At 37.1% G+C, this 22,872-nt stretch overlaps 1 protein-coding gene across 1 annotated transcript in view; it reads right to left on the bottom strand.

Annotated features, from left to right (window-relative positions):
* Positions 1 to 5,492: 5,492 nt before the first annotated feature.
* Positions 5,493 to 22,872, bottom strand: part of LOC140243282 (uncharacterized) — a 101,778-nt gene continuing 84,398 nt past the window's right edge. Inside the window, exons 16-18 of the mRNA XM_072322954.1 lie at positions 9,582 to 9,678; positions 7,047 to 7,115; positions 5,493 to 5,774 (exon numbers count right to left, since the gene is read on the bottom strand). Coding sequence (XP_072179055.1) covers positions 5,674 to 5,774; positions 7,047 to 7,115; positions 9,582 to 9,678 — 267 coding nt within the window. The 3' untranslated portion in view covers positions 5,493 to 5,673. The remainder of the gene's footprint in view (positions 5,775 to 7,046; positions 7,116 to 9,581; positions 9,679 to 22,872) is intronic.

Here is a 22,872-nt window from a genome sequence, read left to right as displayed (position 1 = left end):
TAAAGATAAGACTCACCCATCATCAATTGAAATGTGCAGATACGATAGCTGCTCAACAGTGTCTCAATTATTAACCCATTGAAGTCACGGTCTAGTCAGGTCCTGAATATACTCGGCTAGGTGTCTATAGGAAATTTGGGCTACAGCAAAAATCAAATTGTACTAAATGGGTCAATAGATTATCTTGAAAGTTGATAAAGCCAGATTAAACGCACTGCTTTTGAGCTTTTGATGGCATTATAAGGTAAAGTTAAACACCTGATTAAAGCTGAGAAATGACCACTTCACTACATCACAGAATCTAATGCATGAATGTGTACTATCATCAACTAAATAAAACATACAAGGGACTTACCTGTCCAAGAGGAAGACACTGCGTAATGACTATTATTTTGAGACCTAAAGAGTATGTTGACAATCAAGGCACCTATTTCGTTTTGTTTCCTATTATTGTCATTGAAATTCATAAAGAGTGATTTGCAACTGCACTGATTCACTATGTATCAGGTGCTATTGAGCATGTGAAACATAGCATGGTATCAACAAATTTTTGGTAGAACAGGAACAAACACCCCGTCCGCACAACATCCAACAATGACCACCAGTCCCCCGATGTCTCCTTATTGTGCATTCCACATGAGGTTCTTGTGAATACAAGGAGATAATGAGCTACAGTGAATAGTGACCTACATGTTGTATATAGTGAATAAAGGGGGTCTGGTATCGGCAGACTACACGTCAATGTAAATTATCCACATAGATAGTCTCCTCCAGGGAGTTTTAACAAATATGATAATGCAGAGTAGAATATCAGACCAAAGAGGTTTTATATATGGAGTTCCAACTGGCTGCAATTATTCAAACAGTAGCGTTGTCAGATTTCTATTGATTTACAAAAGAATTCCACAGGTGCACTTGTGCCTTTGATGATCGATGTTCCAAGCCGCCGTCTTGCCAAGCAATCTGAAGATTCATTTTGAATGTTATCATAATGTTGGTCATATTTTGCTTATTTATTTATCAAATGAAATGAAATTTCACTTAATGACAGAGCATGTAAAACAAAAGTCTATCCTGTCCAGAAATTTGTGCAAAAGTGTAAATCAGAGCTGTATCATGTGAAAATGTTTACAACTGTACCATCCTGGAAAGCTGGTTTTATCACTTTTCCGCTTAATTTCCACAAATGAAACTAATATGGAATAATCTTCAAGTATAATTCTTTATTGATAGATATATCAGATTAGTGCCCAGGTATGCCCAGTCGAGTAATTTTCATCTTTATTTCATCATTTTTTGCTCAATTTCTATTCGCGCATCCTCGTATCTGTACCACCTACCTTTTATAAGAAGGGATAGCGAAAAGTAATTACCATCACAAAGACATATCTTCCTTTGAAAGTGGCTGGTGATTATGCAATGAGACACGAGTCAATTGTCTTCGTATCTGCGCTGCAGATCCTGTTTGGCACATGCTTTAAATATTTTTGAGCGGCGGCTTCGAACATCTAGCAAAGGGAATAAGATGGTTGTGACTCCATTCTCTAGAACCTCCTTGATCAGACCTTTACTACAACAAAACCAACGGATTGGAGAAACCTGTGTGACAAACATGTATTTAATGACAAAACAAAGGCATAGAGGGGAAAACTAGAAATGTCGCTACGGCGACTGATGCCTCCGCCATAATGCATGATTCTCCCAATAGGTGTATAGTACAATGTCTTGACAATGTGTGATGGCAGTTTCACATAACTGGCAAAATATCGAAATAACAGGTTTGTCAGAAATATCTTGAATGTTCACTTTCCACGAACTGGGTTTGCTATAATTGTCTATTAAAGAGTGCAGGTACACATATTTGGGGAATTGAAAATTTTTACTTGACTTCTGACCGACCTTATTATAAGTTTATGCATTGAGTATAATTTTCAAGGTATGAAGAAAGAGTGTAATTACAGTACAAAATATTTTTTTTTCATTTAAACCTGACCTTTGACCCTTAACCTTTGACCTTCTGGCTGGAAATTTCCAAGAGAATCTCCATCAAGTAATACATGTACATATATTAAACACTTTTAAAACTAATACTGCAATCATTGCATACTAGTATACATGTATGAGGGAAATACAGTAGTAACATTTTGAGGAGTTGACCTTGACCTTTGAACCCCTGACTATTGACCCATGACCCCTAAATTCCCTAGATAATCCCTGCCAGTCAGTACATGCATATGCACCATGTTCCATGAAGATACATTGAACCATTTGCGAGAAAAGTGATATTGCAACATTTTCACCTAACCTTTGACCTTATGACATGAAACTCTCTCTGGAGAATCCTTACGCAGTAGTACATGTCTACACTAAGTTTCAAGAAAATAACTGTGGGCATTGCATAGATATGGGGGAAATAGCAACATTTTTAGCATTTGACCTTGACCTTTTGACCTTTGACCTCTTGTCAATGTCACTAGAATCTACTTAACTAATTGTCCCATCATACATCATCCTTGGACCAAGTTTGGTGAACGCTGCTTCATCCAGTTTTGAGTTATCACATAAACAGATAAATTTTAGGATTTGACCTTGATCTTTGACCTTTGACCTCTGTCCGATTTCACTGAAAAACTAATCAAGTAATTGTCCCATCATACATCATTCTCCAACAAAGTTTGGTGAAATTTGCTCCATACAGTCTTGAGTTATCGCGTAAACGGATACAATTTCATGATTTGACCTTGACCTTTGACCTTTGACCTTTAGCCGATTTCACCCAAAATCTTATCAAATCGTTGCCCCATCATACTTCATACTTGGACCAAGTTTGGTAAAATTCCAGTAAATATTACTCAAGTTATCGCGTAAACGAAAGCGGACGGACGTACGGACGTACGGACGTACAGACGTACGGACGTACGGACGTACGGACGTACGGACGTACGGACGTACGGACGTACGTACGGACGGACGGACAACCCGAAAACATAATGCCTCCGGCACCACTTCGTGGCGGAGGCATAAAAAAGGTTATATATGTATTCAATTGAGCATAACGATCTGCATGAAAGGTGATCTTATCATATGATGTGGGAGGCATTTTATGTACATGTAGTCACATCCATGTAATATGCAAAAGTCTGTGGTGATCTAAATTAAGAGCACAAAATCAAGAGTTGAAAGTTACATTTTAGGTGGCCTTCTTTGATCTTCTATGGGATAAATGCTCACAAATAGGAAGACATTCTATTAAAGGTCAGAGAATGTTCCAATCATTTAACATAGATTGCATGCCTTAATGTGTCATCCAATGCTATGTTCTTATGTCATTACAGAAGAGGATTTCACATTACACTGAGGGGGAATGTTTTCCTGATAAGAACACAACATGATTTTTTTTTTTCATTACAAAGCGAGTATACTAAAAGCAATAGCTCTGTGTTATTTCTAACAATACAAACACATGACAAAAAAGAAAGAAAAGAAAGCTCTGACTACTTGCTATAAATCATCTTACAAACCTTTTAAAAACAGGTGTCTCCTTGGCATAGATAAAAACTGCTATCAAAATGGTCACAACTTTGACATTTGGTCCATTTTGTTTATATATTTGCTGATCTGTGGTCTTCACCTGTTATTTTCCTTAGAAAAAAAAAGGGAGAGATACATTTTAACTAGAATAAATTTGCACTTTATTTTTTTTTGTACAAATTTCACAGACACTAGAACCAATAGTCTCACATTAAGAAAATGTTTTTTTTTCTTCTTCTTAAATACATTACACCATAGAAAAAAGTTTATTTACAATCTTCTTTTCTTGACCAGCAATTTCATCTGTATATATAAGTCAATAACAAACAAAAATGATGGCACAGCCATATGCAGACACTTCTGACAAATCATTTCTAATCAGTAGAAAAATTGCACACTTACAACAGTGCTTTTCAACAATAACAATAGTCGCCATGCACATGAAACATGACACAGGCTTGTCTCTTATTACTGCATATATCAAGTCTCATTTCATCAAATACATGGATTTCAAGTTACACCATGACCTACCAAAAAATGCACTATCACACTGAAACATTATTGAGATACTTGAAAGCTCCGGTACGCACAACTTGTCTAGTAAAATCCAGCACCACTTCAAATATCATGAGAAACACATCAATGAATTGTGCATGACACAGGGTGCGTTCAAGCACTTTCCTAAAGCGTACTGAACCATACCGTTGCCACTACAGAGGAGTGCTCGAACGCTCCTAAAGTATACCGCACAATGCTGTACCGAGCCAATAGTGGACCACTTCCCGATGTGGTCCAAAAGGAGAGCAAAACCATACCAGAAGTTGGCATGTGAAGAATGCGTGTTACATATAAACACATCATAATGCAAAGAGTTTGTTTCTTTGTTCGGGACATATGTAAGCACATTGCAGCTTCAGCGCGCCAGGTGAATGACTCTGTTGCTACAAAATGTGTGACCCCCTCTACAAATAACTTATGTAACGCTCCACATCTGGCACAGTACAATACGGTTCGCATTGGTTCAGTTCACTTTGGTTTTCTTTGCTTTCACTTTTGAGCGCTCAAACGCACCCACAGATCAGTCAATCTTTCACTCTCCTTCACTTGAACAGTGACTTGGCAATCTTCATCAACTTAAACAAAGACAAAGAAGCCCTTGCACATCACACATTTTAGTCTCTGCTGGGACATCACTACAAACCAAAATGATTTTCTCAAAACACACGTGAGCAGAATTTTATCAAATTTAGTTTTGCTCCTCCCACTCCACTCTACATTAATTGAAACAACGATCTCACTAAATGAGCATCTTTTTTTACATGCAAGTCAACAAAGGAAGAAAAATATGTGGACCTTTTGATGTTTTGTTTGTTTGTTTGCTTTTTTGAAAAGGAAAACCAAACAGATATTTTACTTCAAGTTATTTGTTTGATTTACAGATCTCCAAAGTAAAAATGGAGCAGAAAAGAGAAAATTATTACGGAGTGCACAGATTTTACTCTGGCATTGCGACCAGATTTAAGGGGGGGGGGGGGATAGTCACAAGTTTTGTTTTTGAGCCTGAATATGAAATAAGATTGAAAACATACAAAAGATTCATCCTCAAGGAAGGAAGAGTAAGAGGAGTAGAAATTTTAAGTACGTCCTAAAGGAATTTCTGAGGATAGATCATATATACAATATGAATGTAATTATCACGCAACATGTACTCAGCATTTACTCCTCTGCTAATTGTATGGATGCTTTAGGAAGAAAACACTGATAAATAGTCAGTAACTTTATTGTCCAATCCACCCACAGCAAGAGATACAAGACTGCAGTGTGCATTCAATGATGCTGAAAAAAGCCTGCAACGATACTACAAGGGATCAATATCTCAGGATTTTTGAGTATAGCTGGCTGTGCATGAAAGACACATAATCCAATCTTCAATGACATTAAGAGCGAAAAAGGGAGAAAGAGGGAGAGAGAGAAAAAGGGAGAGAGGGAGAGAATCAACAATACTATGGTACAAGAATTGTTGCAATATTTTGGTGGGTCTGTTCCTCTCGTGTTAGTTGTGGGTACAATGTTCCCCTCTCTTCTTGGACGTCTTCATCTTTGTGGCTTGAGCGAAGAACTCAGTTACGGACAGACTGGGTCTCATAAGTGGACCTGCGCACTGCGAACATCGCTAGGTCGTAATGCCCATGTCCTGGGAGGAGATCGTGGCCTTCGTGGGTTGGCTACTCGCTTCGGAAACCCTGGAATGTGGAGAACGACCAGATGTTTGAGGAGCGTATCAATCAGTGTACTTTTAATAGACTGTGAACCCTCACATCAAACTGAATTTATTGCCACTTCCAGTGAACTAGAATCAGTTCCCTGTTACTCATTTACATAAATACATGCATACATACATACATGTACATACATACATACATACATACAGGGTATCATATACACATGTATTGCAAATTTTGCAAAGTGTAAAATTTCACTTGAAGAAACAGGACTGGTGTTTACTATGACTTGGACTATGTTTTGTATCCCTTAGTATCAATGCATCAAATGACATATTGCACATTTCACAGTGTTTTTGTTTGTCGCAAAAATACACATAAAGCCTCCTGCTAGCTGCACCAAGCCGCATAAAATAATATGATCCAAAGCAGGAAATCACTAGCGTTTCTCCCCCCCCCCCCCCCCAGGATGATATCTAATTCTCAGTCTGATACTGTGGTTATTAAATGTGAATTCAATCACTTAATATCAATTGCCTAATAACGTAATTACCAAATTGAAAAATACATGGCGTATCTATACAGTACCTCATAGCTCTGATGTTGATAAAATATCATAGGTCTTATATACAACAAAGTTTTTTTTTTTCTTCTTCTTTTTTTTTTTGCAAATTCCTGTGGATTCATGCATAGGTTCTCACAACATTTTGTGATTCTTTTTTTTTTTTATGAGAATCCACACTGAGTCAGACATTAAATGAGACTCATCTTTACAGGAGTGAGGTAAGATTTTCTTCTTGTTTGCCCCATTACGAGATATCCAACAAACTACAGTATTCCCCAGTGGCTCATGCTCAAGATTCCAACAGGTTTACAAAAGGAGGTAGTCTACCAATGAAACCTTTACAACAGAACAAGAAGACACATATGGAAAATTAATAAATGACAAAACCTTTGCAACAACAATTTCATGCATGGTTCTTGAGACCAACATTACATTCTCCACTACAGCCACATTTGTGACATAAACCTGTTGCATCATAAATGGTTGTAACAAAATCCACTCCTATACAGACATACATGTAATTTCACTTTTTCCCCTTTCTAAAAACACATTCATGATTGCAATAAATGAAAATAAAGTGGAGGCACATTGCTGCTTCTGAAAAATGTTGTTCATTTCCTAAGCAAACATAAAAACAATCAGAAAATAACTCAAAAGGGCTGGCGCTAAGGCTATAGTGTCTGCGGCAAAAGTGTGAGGGTACTTGTGTGATGTGACGTCATACTTACCTATGTCTTGCTCCTTGTACATTACTGGCCCCTCCTTGTATGTCGGTGGGTAATCTTTGAGTGTTTTCTCTGTTGAGAGGCATTTTGCAGTGTACAACATAATATATAATGTGCTGTGTTAGACTTGGTCATATGTGACCCGCGACAACGGTTTCAGGCAAAAGTCGCAAGAGCAAATTCCCTCCTAGGCGGGGTACAAAGATTTTGACCATTATTTTTGTCGATTTAGGTTTTTTGCAGAAATCGAATCTGTGATATGTTTTCTACATCTACACTAAATTTCATAGCATAAGACTAAGTTTTTCCTATCGAAAACGCAATTTTAAGCACCCTATGTTGGATCGCACTCGTCAGTTTCGAGCTTCTTTCGAACGCCGCGCCAATATCCCCAGCGTTGCTACGGCGCAGGGTCTCGCATGCGATTGGCTGTTGCGTCGCACACATTTACATAGTTCGGCTTTCGGAGACACCAGTTGCAGCGTTTTGTGAATGCTTTGTCCACGCGTGCATGATTACATGCTCCATTGTTCTGTTAAAATAGATACGCTCGCTCTGTAGTACGTGCTCTTCGTTTGGCTTTCTATCCGAGCTGTTCTACGGCAATGTTCGACAACGGAAGTGAAACAAAAAGTGAACAGCGCTAACATTCAACGTGAAAACAGATTCATGGGGAACGTGGTTTGATCACGTCAGAGTCGCAAATCACTACACAAATCGTGCATCATGCTATCGGAAACTCACCTGTCGCTTGTAGCATGACATACTTGTGTGTAAAGAAAACTAATATTCTTAAATTTGTCAGCTCGTAGTACAAATTATGACAGCAGGCTGACTCAAGGGAAGGTAGACGAGAGGAAAGGAGAGGTCACATATTATGACCAATTATATTCAAACACGACATGTCAAGATTGCACCTAACCAATGAGTCCTATTTGTTTGTTTGTTTGTTTTGATATAATAAGCATCACCGAACAAAGCATCATATGCATGGCTTGTAAAAACAAAACAAACAGGAAGCGTGACCCTTGCCAGCTCTAGTAATTTTCTGCCTTCAAAAGGGTCGCCAATGATAAAGACAAACCAACTACAATGAAAACGCTATTTGTAAATGTGTGGATTCGCCACCCGCTCCTGCTAGTGTTATAATAATTATACATGCCCACGGTCATGGCGTGTGGATACCACTGTGTAATGCGTGCTCCATACACACGTACACCATCACGCTTGCAATATCGTATCTGCCATCTTGAAAGACGTACTGGTAGACAAAGCCGAACGAAACACATTGTTTTTCGGCTCCCATACGCTGAGCTCCGAGGAAGGTGCCCGGGAAATTTGACTCTCTCAGTGAGCCAATCAGAAGGCGATGTGGTTGCTAGAGGTGGAGCTTAACATCGATTGGCACCACTGTACGGATGGGTGATTCTCACCTCGCATCGCCGCTTGGACATTGTCTTTGAGAAAGAGGTGAATCTTCAAAGCCCGTTTTCTCGCAATTTTGTCAGGCTAACAACTTAAAAAGCCCACTTTATTTCGCTTTCTGTGCCCACTTATGGTGCCGAAGAATACAAGTGTTTGATATCAATGGAAAGCTTAGGAAACGGGCAGTGTGATTCAGTGAAAAAACGAATTTTCAAAATTCCCGACTTTTGCCTGAAACCGTTGTCGCCGGTCACATATTTGTGATATAAGCAGCAAACTTAAAAAACAGCATAAAAAACAATGAAGTGAGATGTTCTGTTGCTAATATAAAGATATATTTTTAAAGGGAAACATTTAATAGGCCTAATGCATTAAGAAATAGTGACTGTTAGTGCTGGTGATTATAATGCAGGGATTTGATATTCACCTTGAATTCTTATTTTTCAGTTATTAGCTTTCCATTTCATCGCATCTAATGAAGCCTTTCATTTATCCTTATGGTATGAGATATCTTTCTTATAATCTGTTTACTTAGCTTCAAATTCACACATGTAAATGTTAACCATACTACAACTCCCTCCCTCTTTCATCATATAATCTTGGTAAGTAGCCATATTTGATGCATGCACACTCTTCATCAAGGGATTTGTACATTAGCAAAGCGTTGGAAAAAAATGGTCAAGAGGACATAAAATAATGAGCGGTGATACACTCTTGTTACCATTGCAGTACAGTCGTCATTGTTTGACTGGAATATTACCAATAAATGGAAACACTGCTTTCGCGTAATAATATCAAGGTATGGTTTTTACGGCACATCATTTTACTGCTTTGTAGGGAGAACATGCTGAATGAGCAATGAGTGACAGTGAGTAACGTCAAATGAAAGTTATATAACACAGCAAAATTCCCATCTTGTTTGTGAACTTACATAGTTTTAACTGCAGTGTCAGCAAAGTGCTAAATGTCAACAAAAGTATTTCAATGAGCATTTGATGTAAAAGTTCTTACTATGAGCTCTCTCTCTCTCTAACACTTAATGTACATTAGCACAAACACCAACATAGACACACACAACCTAGAGGAATATACAAATTCTGCTTGTGTACTCACCTAACAGCTCATTGATATTTGTGTGTTTGGCTGTAGTGTCTGCCTCTGATGGGTTGCCATGGCTACCACTTGCCTCTGGTTTCAGCACCTCACCAAGCTGGAATGAACATGAACAAGAAAAAATCCTCTCAACAACACACACAAAACAACTATACAACAATAAAGAGAAAAGGGGGAACATCCTTAAGAATTTGTATCTTTCTATTACTTACCTTCAAAATCCAACAGATCTTTTGCCTTGTTAGGTCGACCAATGTGGTAAACTAAAAATTGTTCAATGCAACTCACATTTTCTTCTACAGTTTATACTGTAAGTTACTGATCAGTGTTGAACCACTACATTATGAATAGATTCATACTATATTAAATATTATTCTCTTCTTTTTTATCTTTCCTTTGTTGAAAAGTCTCTCTTGTTTTTGCATTGAATACAACACACATTTTCTTGGACAACAGCAAAGATTCATGGTCATCATGTACCATAAAAGGAACGACAGTTCTTCTTTTTTTTTTTCTTACCAGCAGCAGCATTGTAACACTCACAGCAAGGCAATCGATTCTGATACCATATTCATATACATCATGATGAATTGAAAACTATTTTGCAAATGTGATTTCTACATTAGAGAAGATTTATTGTTTTTTTTTTCATCAAGGTGATAGAAATGCAATGACAGATAGAAACATGCAGACATATTCACTTAAAAAAAAAAAGAAATGTTTGCCTGTTGGTAAAATGATACATCAATCACTGAGGTTTTCTATAGATAGCTCCTGATGGCACTCTTGAATAGATTTATTTCTTATTATCTAGTCCCTAAATAATGTACTTACTCCAAGAGCAAAATTTTTACAGCAAGAATATGACTCTGAAACATACCGGTATTCTCAACAATGCATGTACAGGGTCTATGCTTGAAAATTTCACTTAGAGGTAATAGTGGAAGATATGACAAAGGTCGGGATCCATTAAGAACTCTCTGTAAATTTAAAATTTATCATAATTTGTCTGAACGTGGCATTTGGTTCTTGACTGCATGTGCAAACTTTCACCTCAAACTGTCTCTGAAAATAGTAGAGAGAAGTGGAAGAGAGTAAACTGGGTGCAGGCGTGCAATTTTGGCATTTCTTTATCTGCACACGCCACCTCAAAACTGTCACTGGTATCATGCACAATCACGGGGGGTGTTTCATCAACGCTTGTCAGCGCTGACAACTGTCGGTGCTGACCAATTTCAGCAAAATCCTTGGTTTTGATTGGCCAAGATGCTCTGGTCACTGACTGTTACTATGGTAATTCAAGTTGTCAGTGCTGACAAACGTTGATGAAACACCCCCCAGGACACCATTGGTGATTAGACGGTTAATATGGCATTTCATATTCAGTATGTAATAAGCCGGCCATCCATTCAAGCATACCATTAGTTACCAACAACTTGCTTATTTCTGCCAATGGAAACCAACAATTTCATGCCTGTATCAAACACAGTGGAAACTACAAATAGACACATCTTGAATAATTCACAAGTACAACTGGGACTCAGAGTGTTTCCACTCTTTCTTCCACACCAGGAAGCTAGAGATAATATTAAAGTTCACTGGTGTCAAAACAAAACCACAAATTAAAGGAAATTTCATAGATACATATATCTCAAGTGCAATTCATCAATCTATTTCATTTGATGATTTCCTTGCATTCCTCGTATTCATTCAATGTAGAGCTGCAGAAATCAGGTTTCTTCAACCACCTCGTCACCAATATAGTTTGCATGGTACATGAAAGCATTGCATGTGTAGTATAGACAGAATATATAAAACAGTTGGTGAATAACTTGACACAGCCACTGCATAGCCCACAGAAAATCACAATAAATGCTTGTGAATATAATCATAAATATTCATTACTTCTCCAATATGTTACAGGATTATATAGAATACATTAGCTACTCATACTCATCTAGTGACTGGGGTCACACCAAAAAAGCACCCTATCCTAAGTGACAGTGCCCACCAAAATAGAGACTCCATCCCAAAGCATCTCTAAAGTAGGAGATCACGAGCACAAAGTGCAACATCCCTCGTGGGGAGACCAAGGCCCTTTGAAGTTTAACCCGTAGAGGATGGGCTGATTTGCTACAACACGCATTTCCCACAGAAACTTGCCTGAGTATACTCAGGACTCATCCTCAACGGGTTAAGGGCCTGAACGCTCTAGGGTCTATAGGGTAGATGCTTTTTGGTGCTCTTTTAGCCTTGTTTTTTTGTTTTTTATGACAAAACTAATTTTTGCTGAGAGAACACTAAATTAACATGTAAGTGGGAGAAAATACATCTTGTAAAATGTGAGACACACAGCTAGGGAGGGAGAAATTCACACTTGAGTTGGGAGAGTGGGAGATTTTTCAGAAAATGGCCTCAAAGTTGGGGACTCTACCTAAATGATACATGCACTGCGGAATGTATTGTATCTGGACCAACATACTTGACCAAATATTCTGTGCTTAAATCACATGAATACTTTGGCAGGCAGCTTGTGAAATCATGGGTGGTGATCATTCAAGGTCCCTATATTTGGCTGTATGACACTCCTACGAAACTGGAAATTGTGGCATTTTATAGTTTGTGTGGTACACTCAAATTGATGTCATGTGCAGTTGAGTTGAGAGTGCAGTCCTCCGCAAAAACCATAGAGCTACCAATGCCACAGAAGTGAACCGACCACATTAATGACTCTTTCTATCTATCTCTCTCCTTTTGAACACACAGTTGCACTGAATGGCCCGAATTCACGAAGGTGGTACAAATGAAACCATGGTTTAAACCATGGACAAAACCATGGAGCGCCAAGTGTAGCATGGAAAATTTTGTTACAAAATCTGTCTTTTCGTCGATTAAATGATTATTTTGTAACAAAATGACAACATTTTGTAACTAAATGAACATTTCGTCCACAAATCGATAATTTTGTCAATGAAACGGTCATTTTGTCGACGAAATGACCAATTTCGTAACGAAATATTCCGTGCGACACTTGGCACTCCATGGTTTTTGTCCATGGTTTAAACCATGGTTTCATTTGTACCATCTTTGTGAATTCGGGTCAAACTTTTGTTTTCACAGTCAATCCATTGCAATTGTTGTAGGATGCAAATATCCTGAAAACACTCCATTTGCCACAATGAAAATATTTTGAAAATGTCATCAAAGTTGTAAATAACTTTTTAAAAAATAGTACAGACACAAACTAATATAAGCCAGCAAAGACATAGCATCCTTGGTGGAGGTAGCAAACAAATCAACTAAAGTCATAAAAATAGTTCAAGAAGTTTCCAACAATCACCATAAACTGGGCATATATGTGTGTACAGGTATTAGTCTAGCAGCCAGAAAGGGTCCCCGTGCACCCCCCCTAAAACAAAATTCTACAATATGTTCGAAGATCGTCAGAACCTGTATTTTCCGAATCCGGTTGTCGCCAGTGGAAAAAAAGGTTGCGCGCGCGTCTAATTTGCATATTTCTAAGATGGGCGCCGCCCGTTGCTAGGAGACGGATTATTTTTGAATAACTTTAGTTAGGAATAACAAATTACCATAAAAATGGTATCATTTTGAAGAGAATTAAATTTCCTACAAGCTGATACCCCATTTGATGGGATAAATAGATGTTGTCATGAAATATTAAGGAAGGAATTATGTTTTTTAGCATTTTTCTAAAAAGATCCGGAATTTGGTTATAATGTTCTTTTCCATACATTTAATATGCATTTACAAATAACATTTGAATTTTCCTGTAATTATCCCCCAAACATAGCTATTATCATGTGAAAACGGCTTTCCAATACATCAATTCCTTTAAAAGTTACACGACATTAAAGGGGGATATGGTTCAATAGGTTTTACAGCAATATCTAAGGGTTATAATGTCTCCGCGCGCAATTGCGTAGGTTCTGTATGTGGGGTTTGTTGTAGATCACTGCTATCTATTGATCAAATCTCATCGAAATCGGCGAAGAAAGAAAAAAAATTACACTTTCTATTCCTTATATGAAATAAATTTGTTTTTTTCTATTCTGTGTTACCAAACTCAATCCATTCAGCTTCCCATATGAACAGTTTCTTGTCTTTTTGGATTCCCTCCAAGAACGTGAAATTAATCACAACTTATCTGATATTAAAAAGTTAAAGAAAAAACATTTACGTGACAGTTTCCTCTTATTGGAAGATTAAAGTGAAAAAAAAAGAAGAATCTTATGCTAAAAGCCCTAAGAAATAAAAAACTTGTTAAATGGCCTTTCAGAGTTTAAAATGAAACATGGCTATCTTATTTTTTCATAACAAAATGAAGGGAAGTATCTGTGTAGTTCATGTCGGCCCATACTGGGTTACATCATAAATTCTTCAGAAATGGTCCCCGTGCACCCCCCCCCCAAAAAAAAGAAAAATCTACGATAGGTCAAAGGTCAAAGATCAAGTGAAATACATGCTCTCCTATTCATCCAATTAAACCTAGGTCAAGGAAGGTGACCATTCAACACATTTGTGACAAACATGCCATTATAATATTTTGCCAATTTTGTGAAAATGTAATCACACATTGTCCACATATACTATAGACCTATTAGGAGAATCATGCATTATGGCGGAGGCATACCAGTCGTCATAGCGACATTTCTAGTTTAATATTACAACGAAGATTACGACTATTATTAGCAGTTGGTAATTAAGTGGTGTACGAAGACTAACTCAAACAATACATCATTATATGAGTGGCTATAATGTACAATTGATAAAAACCCAATAAATCTGTTTGGTTTTTTTTCAGGTTATACAGTGCGTATCAAAAAAAGGTAATCCAACTTTGGCGGGCTACTACTTTACAATTGTCAGCTATGGAGAGCTCAATGTTTTAATTCTAATGATATCACAAACCATCGAAAGCTATGCTGCCGGCTGAAAGCAATAACAAATTTACTTCTTGTATATTATAGAAAGAATGGCCACGCGAAAGTAACAAGATTAATGCTCTGTTACTGGGAATTTGAAAACAATAATGACATTGTTTCCATTCCTGTTGTGTCGTTGGTTGTTGGCGTGTTTCCTTTCAAAGAGTGAAAGTAGTAGTAGGTTAATAGATGTCGGCGTTAAAGCTTGTACAATATAACAATATTGGTCACAGTTTATTATTCCGAAGGTTCATTTTTTTTCCCCAAAGGTTCGTTATTCCGGAGGTTCATCATGATATAGATAAACGGGCCCAAATTTGTTATTGCTGAAAGCAATAACAAATTTACTTCTTGTATATTATAGAAAGAAAGGCCACGCGAAAGCAACAAGATTAAATGCCCTGTTACTGGGAATTTGAAAACGATAATGACATTGTTTCCATTCAAAATTCAAAATGGTCACCTTCCTTGACCTAGGTCTAATTGGATGAATAGGAGAGCATGTATTTGGGGATTTTAGGACTTTAACTTGACTTTGGCCCTTTCATAAGTTTATGCATTAAGTAATTTTCGAGGTATGGAGAAAAAGTGCAATTTTTGTATTGTGTAGAAAATTGTTACCATTTTCATCTGGCCTTTGACCCTAAAATTCATAAGAGAATCACTGTCAGGCAGAACATGCATAAATATGTACTGAGTTTCAAGATGCCATGAGCCACTTCCGAGACATGGAGGAAGAAGCAAGTTCAGCACTTTCTCTTGATCTTTGATCTTTGACCTTTTTGGCAAAAAGAAAAAAGAAATTGCCAGAGAATCTCTATCTTGGGTTATACATGCATACACCAAGTTTAAAAAAAAGTCCTGCTGGCATTGCATAAATATGAGGGAAATAGTAAAATTTTGAAGTGTTGCCCTTGACCTTTGACCCCATGAACCCCAAATTCCCTAGATAATCACTTCCAGTCAGTACATGCATAATATATACTATGCTCCATGAAGATACCTTGAACAATATCCAAGATACAGAGAAAAAAAGTAAAATTTTAACATTTTCACTTGACCTTTTCACATTTGACCTTAACCTTATCACCCCAAACTTTTACCAGTGAATTTTAATTGGGTAATACCTGTATACACTAAGTTTCAAGAAAATATCTTTAGGCATTGCAGAGATATGAGGGAAATAGTGAAATTTTAAGCATTTGACCTCGACCTTTTGACTTTTGACCTTTGACCTTGAGCATGTGCACCCAAAAGTTAATAGGCAGAATTTCACCCCCAATACACATACATGCCAAATTTCAGGGTTTTTTTTTGTTTTTGTTTTGTTACGCTGTCCGCAAAATTCATTACGGACGGAGAGAAGGACGGACGGAAGGACGGACAACCCGAAAACATAATGCCTCCGGCACCACTTCTTGGCGGAGGCATACAAAAGAATCTAGATTACATAGGTGAAGTCATCTTTGAAGATATGTAAATATTGATATGTACGGTATTGAAACTGTCGTGTTGATTATCCTTATGGTACGTTACCACTCTCGTGGAATTCACTAAGCTGGGTCCACTTTCTCGATTCGCCCGAAATCGTGGTCTTACTCGGGGACTAATCGTGCTGATCATCAGATAATCAAATCTTGATGTCAGTCAAAGACATTGTGTTGATCGTAGTAATTTTTCGAACAGACCAATAATTCTTCTACGATCAACACGATTACCACCATAGACCTCAAAATGTGATAAGCCATGATAAGATCACCACGGTCACTCGTAGACTAAGAATCGATTTGTGGTAGATAGTATACAAGTATTAGCATATCGAGACTCGCGACAATGGCAACCTAGTGAAAGTGTTTAACGTGCAATGTCAATAATCTTTTGGGTATCAATAATGCACATTTATAGTTACTCTATCTAAAAAGGACCGGCGGACGAGTAGGGCATGGATATCTGAAAACATTGGATGGTGCATTTAATTCATGCATGAGTTAAAATGTTATTCCAGCGGAACTTACATGCGCTCTAAAAGGGGATTGCACGTCAGATGCGCCTATAGCAGATACACTTCAAATCATTTTAGCAACTAATTTCTGTGGAAAACATGAAAATATTGTATTCGTTGTGGTTAAACATTTACACTCTGACTATGTCTAATGTTTAACACATTAGTCATACACATACATCCTTGAACACAAACACACACAACACAAAAGTATACAAACCTGCATAAATATAAACTTGATATATATATATATATATATATATATATATATATATTTATATATAGATATAGATATATTATATATACATAGTTATAGTATATACATGCACACATACATACATACACGCATGCATAGTTAATGTTCCCTCAGACATTTCCCTCATGTTTTATAGATCCATGCATTAAGGTCTACTTAACCATAACATTTTTTTTCTCTCTCTCTCTCATTTTTGTATAATATTGATTATTAGTCACTCCTAACGGATTTAACAACCAAGTTTACGTTGTATTGCATTTAAATCAACCCATGTAATAAAGTTAAGTGCATGAAATAATTTCTTATTAAAAAAAAAAAAACCCACAGAATTTGAAAGCGACTGGATTTGACTTGCAACTATTCGTTTTTATCAATGCCATTCCTTGGTATTTGTAATCTATCTATTAGTTTCTTGGCAATAATAAACGTATGAGCAATATGTGTAAAAACCATCAGGTGAACCACCAAAGAATGAGAACACGTATGTGCGATCTTATCTTAAAAAAATAAATTGATTTCATGCTAGAGCATGGTGAGAAATATTTCGCTTGTGCGGTATACATGTAACTCTTATTTCGACATCTAAATAAAGCATTCGAGTTTGATGTTCCATGAATGCATTAATGGCGTATTGAATAAATTCACGAAATTCATGACTGAGCTCATTTCCCCTGCATGAATGCCTGTGTGCGATACTGGAGGTGTGAGTATGTGTGTGAGGATGATCAGAAGAATGAGAGTTGATGAAGAGAAGTTTGATTAATATCGATATGTTGGAAACCCCTATCCAGGTAAGCCCGTTTCGGCCGTCATGAAATTACACCTCTCGTAAGGCCTTCATTCTATTTGATGAAAAAAGACGTAAACTAAAAGTGAAGCTGAGTAGATCAAAGGTGATAGCGAATAAAAAATTTAATTTGTTTTCATATTCCACAAGATTTAATGATATTTAATCAATAATTTGGATGTAAGAAGTGATAGGGTCTCATACTTGCAATGATTATTATAGTATTACACGCGTTACGCAAGTGCGGCCGTCGACATTACCCTTAAATTTCTGTATAACCGTATTGAACCTTTTCCCTTTAATGTCGTGTAACTTTTTAAGAAATTGGTGTATTGAATAGCCGCTTTCACAGAATAATACTTATTTATGGGGTTTAACTTAAGGAAAATTCCGATGTTATTTGTAAACAGAAATTAAATGTATGGAAAAAACATTACTGAAATCTGTATTTCTTGGGAAAAATGTATATAAAAAATCTTTCCTTCCTTAGTATTTCATAACAACAACTATTTATTACATAAAACAGGGTATTAACTTGTAGGAAATCTAATTCTCTTTAATATGATACAATTCTTATGGTAATTTGATATTCTTAACTAAAGTTATTCAAAAATAATCCGTATCCTAGCAACGGGCGGCGGCCATCTTAGAAGTATGCAAATTAGACGCACGCGCAACCCTTTTTTCCGCTGGCGACAAGCAGATTCGCAAAATACAGGTTCTGACGATCTTCGAACACATCGTAGATTTTTTTTTTTTTTTTTGGGGGGGGGGGGGGGGTGCACGGGGACCATTTCTGAAGAATAGTAACCCAGTATGGGCCGACATGAACTACACAGATACTTCCCTTCATTTTGTTATGAAAAAATAAGATAGCCATGTTTCATTTTAAGCTCTGAAAGGCCATTTAACAAGTTCTTTATTTCTTAGGGCTTTTAGCGTGAAGATTCTTCTTTTTTTTTTCACTTTAATCTTCCAATAAGAGGAAACTGTCACGTCAAATTTTTTTCTTTAACTTTTTAATATCAGATAAGTTGTGATTTTGGAGGGAATCCAAAAAGACAAGAAACTGTTCATATGGGAAGCTGAATGGATTGAGTTTGGTAACACAGAATAGAAAAAAAAAAACATTTTTATTTCATATAAGGAATAGAAAGTGTAATTTTTCTTTCTTTCTTCGCCGATTTCGATCAGATTTGATCAATAGATAGCAGTGATCTACAACAAACCCCACATACAGAACCTACGCAATTGCGCGCGGAGACATTATAACCCTTAAATATTGCTGTAAAACCTATTGAACCTTATCCCCTTTAATGTCGTGTAACTTTTAAAGGAATTGGTGTATTGGAAAGCCGTTTTCACATGATAATAGCTATGTTTGGGGGATAATTTTAGGAAATTTCAAATGTTATTTGTAAATGCATATTAGATGTATGGAAAAGAACATTATAACCAAATTCTGTATCTTTTTAGAAAAATGCTAAAAAACATAATTCCTTCCTTAATATTTCATGACAACAACTATTTATCCCATCAAATGGGGTATCAGCTTGTAGGAAATTTAATTCTCTTCAAAATGATACCATTTTTATGGTAATTTGTTATTCCTAAATAAAGTTATTCAAAAATAATCCGTCTCCTAGCAACAGGCGGCGGCCATCTTAGAAATATGCAAATAAGACGCGCGCGCAACCTTTTTTTTCGCTGGCGACAACCGGATTCGGAAAATACAGGTTCTGACGATCTTCGAACATATCGTAGAATTTTGTTTTAGGGGGGTGCACGGGGACCCTTTCTGGCTGCTAGACTATATGTGACCATCTGACTTCAAATTTCATACGATATTCCAATGCTATATAACACCTCATTTCCATGTGGAAACAATACCTGATTTTCTTCCCTTTTCTTCTTGCATTACCACACTTTGCAAGCCTGATCAAAACAAAAAGGAATAACTTGTATTCACTTTGCATTTCTGCATCTGATTTTCCTTTTTAAATGTTGCCGAAGAGCTCAGAGCTGAAACAAATTGGCGCAGGCAACAGACTTCATCTATCAATTTCAGAAAAAAATATTTTGCCAAGCCAGCCAGCTTTATCTCTATGACCTTCTAATTTCAAACATGAGCACCACACCTTGTTTGTTCAGTGTATGAACCATCTCAGTAACAGCCACACTCTCAGTAGGATATTTTTGCTCGTGAGAAAGAGTCTGCTCATGGGGGTCTGGGCAGCCTATTAAAGTATATGTCTCCATGCATCTCATTAACAGTCACTTACTACGCCTTTTTTTTAAATTCTTTGATGCCACTATAAAGCTGCTAACGTTACAGAAAAGTTTAACTTTTTCGATGAAATTTAGTAGTCCAGTGGGGGGCGTTTCATCAACGAGTTCGTCGGAGATTTCACCGACAAATTTGCTATCAGCCAATCAGACCAAGGATTTCATTAGCTTTTAACAGTTGTCAGCGTAAATCCTTGCGTCTGATTGGCTGATAGCAAATTCGTCGGTGAAAACCTCCGACGAACTCGCTGATGAAACGCCCCCAGGAAGTCAGACAATACCTCACAAAGAGGCATGTTGATTTACAGCCAAGTAGGCCTATTGGTGTTACTATTATAATGAACAACCTTTTGCATAAAAATGTCAAATCACATGATTAATCACCTTCTTATTGAAATCAAGTCATTCTAAAGTAGTTAAAATGAGCGCAGTATAATAGTAAAGTTGTATTACATAGCTTCTTCATGACCAATCTTTTCAATCACAGAATAACAACAAACTTTCCAATGATTAGAATATGCAACTGGAGTAATGGATAGTCACACATATGTATGCAGTAGATACTAGTAGGAGGAATTTATCTATATGCATAGAATACAGACAAAAAAGACAGTAGCTCATAGAATGAAATGACAGTTCATAGAATGTGGGATTTCATTGAGATTGCAGCAGGCTTGATAGAGTTTATGATATGAGCAAATCAGAAGTCTTTCTCTGCTTGTTTGGTTCAATGGTAGTTCTGTTCTCTTGGCTTTTTTTTATACTCCAGAGCGCTAGATTACTCTTATGATGTTGTGCTTTTTCTGAGTTGTCAACTTTAGTATTTGACTTATAATACTACTTTCTTTTATTTCTTTTTTGTTGATGCTGAATTCCTACAAGGGGCAACATGTGACCTCTAATCACTTTCATACAAGTTGGATGTCACACATTCACCAGAGTCTAGTTCACAAAAATGCTTGATGCAAACTGCACATGAAATGTTATGAGAATAGAGGGAGAGATTACTGGTTATAAGATGATACTGGTGGTGAGTCTAGAGGCATTTTGAGAAAAACAATGCAGAAAGTGCATTTTTATACTCGTGGATGGGGTTCAAAAGTCTTGTAACGAGGCTATTCACCTTTGACCAAGAGAGCCGCTGCTCGAACCAAGACGAAGTATATGTGCGGTACACCTAAATATATTTATGCGACAAGCAGTAATCATGTCCACAGGTTTGTTAGTAGCACAATGGAGACCAATGACTTTGAAAGCTACCGGTACATAATATGTAGGTATTGCTGTGCACAGGCTATTATTATGTGATAACATCCTCAAGTTTGCTGCTATAAAGTATTCTACATTTGAAAATTCACAGTGATGATACATTTTATGCTGACATGAGAATTCAAAAATGATTGTACAGATGAGTTAGTCCATGATATTATGCATTGCTTATTAATGTGTATATGGGTTTACACTAGAAGCTAGTCTCAAGTCAAAGACCCTTTGCATGATTTCGAACATCATGATTCTATATTTCTTTTTTTCTGGCCTATAAAAAAAGAAAGAAGAAAAAAAAAACAGCGAATAGTCGATGTACATATCTGGGACATCCATTCAACCCTACAAAAAAAAAAAATACTTTATCACTTCATGGGAAAAATTAAAATGAAATTTCCAAAGAAAAGTACAAAGAGGTACATGTATGCTAAGGCAAATATGGGTAAGCAGCCATGTAGTGCTGTTGTGATAGACGGTGACATAACATTTGCTCCGACGACAATTGGGCGGGTCTTATTTTCTCCAAGGACATAAGGTTAGGGTTAGGGTTGTGATGGGATTTTAGGTTTGGTTTGATGTGAGAATTAGGATTAGGGTTAGGGTCATGTTTGTGGGTAGAAATTACATTTGAATTAGTGTGCAGATATTCAATAGGAGCAATTGTCGTCGGAGCAAATGTCATGGAACAGTACCTCAAGTGATAGACAAGAGCTATCTAGTTCCAAGGCACTATTGTGACAAGGTAGGCCTACTGTAAAACTTCTTGCGAACTCAAGCCCGGGAGAAGTTGCATGCTACTGTTCAAAATGGGTAGAATTTTGATTAAAAAAAACTGAAAGAAAAAAAAAATTGCTTTACATTATTTTTTCCCTTTACATTATCTTTCCCCCTCTACGATCTGAAAGTGGGTGTGTGGATCATACACATTTGTGGGTTTTACACTGGCAAATATGGAATATCAAAAGTCTATCTTCAGTTGTCACATTCTGTCATACCAAGGCAGCAAATTACACAAAGTGCTGCATTTCCCATTAAAACATACAGTGTAGATATATCATTCTTTACCAAACCCAGTCATATGAGGCTCATTACCACCACATCATTAGTACTATTACTAGTATGTGTGATTTCTGCAGTCTACAGCCTCCAGGTGGAATATGACAAAAATGTGTAATAGCAAAATGCCATGCCTACCCGCATACATGGTGTATTTTGTATCTAAAATGAAAAGCAGCTTCACATGAGTACAAACACCTGGCTAAAAAGATCTACAGAAGAGAGACAATATTGTTACTCTGATTCTACACTTCTTACACCAAAGACAAAGGCAATATAACCAAGCCTTTACTCCCACACATGAGAAGAATGGTTACTAGTTTTTTTGTTTCCTCTTTTTTTAATGAATAGCAAGCATTAGAGTGTAATAGTGTGAAGAGCATAGGTACTACACCAGTCTCCTGAAAGAGGAAAGATCTAAAAGTGTGTATCAAATAGACTGGGTCTTACACTCTTCCTGGAATGCCTGTCGGATTGTTTCTTGGCATTCACTCTGACTGATTCGGAATGAGGGGCGGCCGAGGAGGCCGTGGATGCCCCCTTCTCCTTGTGCTTCTGGAGGGAGGGAAGGAGAGGCGAAGGCAGAAGACATCAACCAGAAGAAGTTTGTCCAGCCTAATGAATCTGACTCACCTATAGCTTTTACACCTACCGAGTTTGCTTTTTAATTTGAAACACGACTGTAGTGAAGCATC

This window comes from Diadema setosum, chromosome 2 (genome assembly GCF_964275005.1).
Source record: "Diadema setosum chromosome 2, eeDiaSeto1, whole genome shotgun sequence".
Classification (NCBI taxonomy): Eukaryota; Metazoa; Echinodermata; class Echinoidea; order Diadematoida; family Diadematidae; genus Diadema; species Diadema setosum.
Note: the sequence above shows the minus strand (reverse complement) of the source record. Positions and strands in the feature narration are given on the sequence as shown.